This window comes from Mobula birostris, chromosome 9 (assembly GCF_030028105.1).
Source record: "Mobula birostris isolate sMobBir1 chromosome 9, sMobBir1.hap1, whole genome shotgun sequence".
Classification (NCBI taxonomy): domain Eukaryota; kingdom Metazoa; phylum Chordata; class Chondrichthyes; order Myliobatiformes; family Myliobatidae; genus Mobula; species Mobula birostris.
The window spans coordinates 120,734,210-120,740,474 of NC_092378.1; the positions used below are offsets into that span (position 1 = coordinate 120,734,210).

General features: G+C 43.0%; 1 protein-coding gene across 4 annotated transcripts in view; it reads left to right on the top strand.

Moving 5' to 3' along the window:
• The window catches only part of dhrs7b (dehydrogenase/reductase (SDR family) member 7B), a 52,807-nt gene that overhangs the window by 32,783 nt on the left and 13,759 nt on the right, over positions 1 to 6,265 (top strand). For all 4 annotated transcript variants that reach the window (XM_072268720.1, XM_072268718.1, XM_072268717.1 and 1 more), the window contains exon 6: positions 5,223 to 5,375. In XM_072268720.1, coding sequence (XP_072124821.1) covers positions 5,223 to 5,375 — 153 coding nt within the window. The remainder of the gene's footprint in view (positions 1 to 5,222; positions 5,376 to 6,265) is intronic.

Genomic DNA, 6,265 nt, shown 5'->3' on the forward strand with positions numbered 1-6,265 from the left:
CTGTGGTGATAGGGGATTTGTTAGTAAGGGGAACAGAAAGGATGTTCTGTGGACGAGAACAAATTTCCCAGATGGTATGTTGCCTCCCGGGTGCCAGGGTCTGAGACATCTCGGATCAAGTCTGCAGGATTCTCAAGTTGACGGGTGAGCAGCCGGAGGTCATGGTCCATATAGGTACCATGACATGGGTAGGAAGAGGGACGAGGTTCAGCAAAATGAGCTCAAGGAGTTAGGTGCTAAGTTAAAGGACAGGACTTCCAGGGTTGTAATCTCAGGATTGCTACCTGTATCATAGAAACATAGAAAATAGGTGCAGGAGTAGGCCATTCGGCCCTTCGAGCCTGCACCGCCATTCAGTATGATCATGGTTGATCATCCAACTCAGAATCCTGTACCTGCCTTCTCTCCATACCCCCCTGATCCCTTTAGCCTCAAGGGCCATATCTAACTCCCTCTTAAATATAGCCAATGAACTGGCGTCAACTGTTTCCTGTGGCAGAGAATTCCACAGATTCACTACTCTCTGTGTGAAGAAGTTTTTCCTCATCTCGGTCCTAAAAGGCTTCCCCTTTATCCTCAAACTGTGACCCCTCATTGTGGACTTCCCCAACATCGGGAACAATCTTCCTGCATCTAGCCTGCCCAATCCCTTTAGGATTTTATACATTTCAATAAGATCCTCCCTCAGTCTTCTAAATTCCATCATGTACTAGTGAGTCCAGAAACAGGAATTTCATACATGGCTAAGGAGTTGGTGTATGAGGGACAGCTTTGGATTATTGGGCTCTCTTCCAGGGAAGGTGGCACCTCTACAGATGAGACTCTTTGCACCTAAACTTAAGGGTGACTAATATCCTAGCTGGAGGGTTTGCTAGTACTGCATGGGGTGTTTAAACTAGAGTTTCAGACTGATGGAACCAGACTGCCAGAACAGTTATGGAGAGGTTGTGGAGACAAATGTTGTTAACACCTCAAAGTCAGGAATCAAAAGGTTGAGCACGGTGCGGCTGATGTTCTGAGCTGCATTAATTTCAATGCAAGAAGTATTGTAGGAAAGGTAGGCGAGCTCAGGGCATGGATCAACACATGGAATTATGATAATGTAGTCATTAATGAGACTTTGTTGCAGGAGGGGCAGGACTGACAGTTCAATGTTCCGGGGTTCCGTTGTTTTAGATGCGACAGAGTGTGGGAGGGATTAAAGGAGAAGGGGTGGCATTACTAGTCAGGGGAAATGTCACAGCACGACAGCCTGGAGAGCTCATCTAGTGAGCTGTTGGGGTAGAACTGAGGAATAAGAAAGGCATGACCATGTTAACGAGGCTATATTATAGACCTCCCAACAGTCCATGGGATTTACAGGAACACATTTGTAGGGAGATCGCAGACTGTTGTAAGAAACATAAGGTTGTTATACACCCATTTTAATTCCACTTCCCATTCCCATTCCAATATGTCCATCCACGGCCTCCTTCACTATCATGATAAGACCACACTTAGGTTGGGGGAAGAGCACCTTGTATCCCATTTGGGTCGCCTCCAACCTGATGGCATAAACATCGATTCTTCAAACTTCTGGTAATGCCCCCCCCTCACCCCTCCTCCATTTCCAATCCCCTTTTCCCTCGCTCACCTCATCTCCTTGTCCACCCATCACCTCATTCTGGTGCTTCTTCCCCCTTTTTCTTTCTTCCAATGCCTTCTGTTTCGTTCACGAATCAACTTACTCCTCCAGGTTTCACCTATCACCTGGTGGATCTCTCTCCCCTCCCCCGCCTTTTAAACTTACTCCTCAGTTTCCTTTCTCCAGTGCTACCGAAGGGTTTCGGCCCAAAATATTGATGTACTTTTTTCCATAGATGCTGCCTGGTCTGCTGAGTTCCTCCAGTATTTTGTGTGTGTTGCTCGGATTTGCAGCATCTGCAAATTTTCTTTTGTTTGTGAGGTTGTTGTAGTAGGCTATTTTAACTTTTCACATTTTGACTGGGACTCCCATACTGTAAAAGGACTAGATGGGACAGAGTTTGTCAAATGTGTTCAGGAAAGTTTCCTTAATCAGTACATAGAAGTCCCAACAAGAGAGTGTGCGATATTTGATTGGCTATTAGGAAATAAGACAGGGCAGGTGACAGAAGTTTGTGTAGGGGAACACTTTGCATATAGTGATCATAATGCCATTAGTTTCAAAGTAAATATGGAAAAGGATAGGTCTGGTCCGAGGATTGAGATTCTAAATCAGAGAAAGGCCAATTTTGATGGTGTCAGAAATGATCTGGCAAGTGTGGATTGGAACAGGTTGTTTTCTGGCAAAGGTGTACTTGGTAAATGGGAGGCCTTCAAAAGTGAAATTTTGAGAGCAAGAAGCTTGTATGTGTTTGTCAGATAATTATAGGTAAAGATAACAGGTTTAGATAAGCTTGGTTTTCAAAAGATATTGAAAAAAGATGTCTATACCAGCTGTGGGCAGGTAGGAATAGAAATGCAAGAGAACACTTAAAAAAGAAATCAGGAGGGCTAAAAGAAGGCAGACAAGGTGAAGGAGAATCCTGAGGGAATCTACAGGTATGTTAAGAGCAAAAGGATTACAAGGGACAAAATTGGTCCTCTGGAAGATCAGAATGGTAATCTAAGCATGGAGCCAAAAGAGAAGAGGGAGATCTTGAATGATTTTTTTGCATCCAATTGTATTCAAGAGACAGACACAGAATCTATGGAAGTGAGGTAAAGGAGTAGCGAGGTCATGGATCCTGTACAGACTACAGGGGAAGTGTTTGCTGTCTTGAGGCAAATCAGGGTGGATAAATCCCCAAGACCTGACAAAGTATTTCCTCGGACCCTGTGGGAGGCAATTGCAGAAACTGCAGGGGCCCTAGCAGAAATATTTAAATTATCCTTAGTGACAGGTGAGGTATTACAGATTAGCTAATGTTGTTCCACTTTTCAAGAAAGGCTCCAAAAATAAACCAGGAAATTTATAGGCCGGTGAGCCTGATATCAAAGGAAAGTCATTGGAAGATATTCTAAGGACCTTGTCAAAAGCTTTGTTAAAGTCCAAGTAGACCACATCCATTGCCTTGCCTTCAACAACTTTCCCGATAACTACCTTGAAAAACTCTATATGGTTTGTTAGACTTAACCTATTGCACACAAAACCATACTGACTTTAGCAAGGTCCCACATGGTCCCCTTGGTCAAGAAGGTTCATTCGCTTGGCGTTCAAGATGAGGTAGTAAATTGGATTAGTCATTGGCTTTGTGGGAGAAGCTGGAGAGTAGTAGTAGATAGTTGCCTTTCTGACTGGAGGCCTGTGACAACTGAAGTGCTGCAGGGATTAGTGCTGGGCCTGTGGTTTGTCATCTATAGCAATGATCTGGATGCTAATGTGGTTAACTGGCTCAGCAAATTTGTGGGTGACAGCAAGATTGGAGGTGTAGTGGACAATGAGGAGGACTGGCAGAGCTTGTAAGTGGACAGAGCTTGTATAAGACATTGGTGAAGCCTCTGTTGGTCAGGATCGACCATGGAAGTTGTGTCCTAGCTGCCTAGATACACAAGCCTGGCAGTATGATCTGGAGAGCAAGCTCTCCCTTTCCACACAGCTGATGAACCCAAGGGAACAACAGAGACTGATACAGTTTGGTACCCGTACCACAGAAGTTGGCAGTCAGTATTGAACTCAATGTAGGTCTGCTTTAAGGATCCCCAGCTCCAGATTTTTCCCTTGGGATTTATTCACAAAGTCTTCTCCATGGGTTGGTATAGCCACAAGGTAGCAGGGGTTTAAGACCAGAGTGTTCCTTCTCTTCGATGAGCTGCCAACCACAGCTAACAAGCTCCATTTGTCCGAAGTAACTGGTTTTAAGATAGTTTTAAGATGCCAGTAACCCACCTTGCCCCTTCTATTGTCGTTAGAAATGGTTCCACAGGGCTTAGTTGCTAAGCCACATGTGAAGGCCAGGAGCTGGACTTGATTGTCAGAGGCTATTTCAGGTGCATGCCATAGTGAGCATCTAATAGATTATAGGAACTTGTAAAAAGATGTAAATAGGGTTGAAACAGTACAGAGAAAATTTATAAGGATGTTGCCAGGACTGGAGGAAAGATTGAATAGGTTAGGATTTATTCCCTAGAACTTAGAAGACTGAGGGGAGATTTAATTGAGATATATAAAACTATGAGGGGTATAGATAGGGTATAGCAGGATTTTTCCACTAAGGGTTAGGTGGGACTACAACTAGGAAGTCATAGGTTAAGGGTGAAAGGTGAAAAGTTTAAGGAGAACATGAGGGAAAACTTCACTCAGAGGATTGTGAATGTGGAACGAGCTGCCAACTCAATTGATGCATGCGAGCTTGATTTCACCGTTTAAGAGAAGTTTGGAACTAGACAGTTTAACTGGTTCAGCATGGACAAGATAGGCTGAGGGGCCCGTTTCTGAGCTGGACTTTTCAATGATTCTATAAAATAACAAGCAGGATAGACACAGGAGAGTCAGTGGATGTTGTATTCATGGACTTTCAAAGGGCTTTTGACCGGGTGCTGCACATGATGCTGCTTAAGAAGATAAGAGCCCATGGTATTACAGGAAAGATACTAGCATGGATAGAAGATGATTGCCTGACTGGCAGGAGGCAAAGAATGGGAATAAAGGGGACCTATTCTGGTTGGCTGCTGGTGACAAGTTGTGTTCTGTGGGTGTCAGTGTTGGGACTGCTTCTTTTCACATTTTATATCAGTGATTTGCATGATGGAATTGATGGCTTTGTGGCCAAGTTCGTAGATGATATAAAGATGTGTGGAGGGTTAGGTAGTGTAGAGGAAAATGGGAGCCTGCAGAAGGTACTTAAACAGATTAGGGAAATGGGTAAAGAAGTGGCAGATGCAATATAGTGCAGGGAAATGTATGGTCATGCACTTTGGTAGAAAGAATAAAGACATAGACTATTTTGTAAAGGGGTCATTTTGAGGTAGACTGCAGATAATGGAACCTTGAGTAGCACAAAATGCTGGAGGAACTCTGCAGGTTCAGCAGAATCTATGGGGAAAAACTGGGCAGTCGACATTTTCTCTGGTCCAGATGAAGAATCTCGATTTGAAATGTTGACTGTTTATTTCTCTCCATAAGTACTGCCTGGCCTGCTGAGTGCCTCCAGCATTTTGTCCATTTCCTCGCTTTCTTTTTCTAAAATGTTGAATTGGTCCATATTGGTTTCTCATTGCAGATGCAGCATCCAAACATGCCACTCAAGCCTTTTTTGACTGCCTGCGTGCCGAAATGGAGCAATACCAAATTCATGTGTCCGTAATCAGCCCAGGATATATCCACACTAATCTTTCCCTGAATGCAGTCACTGGCAATGGATCCAAATATGGTGGTATGATTTTAATCACTCTGAACTAGTTTTGGGCTTTCTCATTTTATGGGTAAATCAATGCCATTGCATATAGCATCATTATTGGTATGAGTATAAAGAAAATCCAAGTAAGTTAAATGGGGGATTACTAGTGAGGTTACTGTATATACACCTCACTGTTGTATTCATTGTATTCAGGCTTCTTTGTAACGGTTTTTATTTTTCAAGATAACTAATATGCCTGAAGCAATTTCAACTAGCACCATGCTTCGAACATAGTGAAAAGTCCGAAAATATCTCTCAGGGGCATTAATTTAATTTTAAAAAAATAAGTTGATCCAAAGGAGGAATCAGAATCAGGTCTATTATCACTGACCTCTGTAGTGAAATTTGTTTTGTAATAGCGGTACAGCGCAATACATAAAAATTATTATAAGTTGGAATAAGAAATATATTTTAAAAAAAGAGCAAAATAGTGGGGTCATTTCCATGGGTTCATGGACCATTCAGAAGTCTGATGGCAGAGGTAAGAAATTGTTCCTAAAACATTGATTGTGCATCTTCAGACTCTTGTGCCTGCTCGTCGATGGTAGTAATCAGAAGAGGGCATGGCCTGGGTAATGAGGGTCCTTAATCTTCTTATGGCACTGCCTTTGAAGATGTCCGTGATGGTGGGGAGCCTGATGTCCATGATGGAGTTGGCTGAGTCTACAGTCCTCTGCAGCTTTTTATTCATTGGAATATTGGAGACTTCATACCATGCTCTGATGCATCCAGTCAGAATGCTCTCCATGGTACACCTGTAAAAGTTTACTTAAGTGTTTGGTGACATACCAATCTCCTCAAACTCTAAATTAAGTATAGCCAGTTTTGGGATTGCATAAGTATGTTGACACCTAGGAATGTGAGGC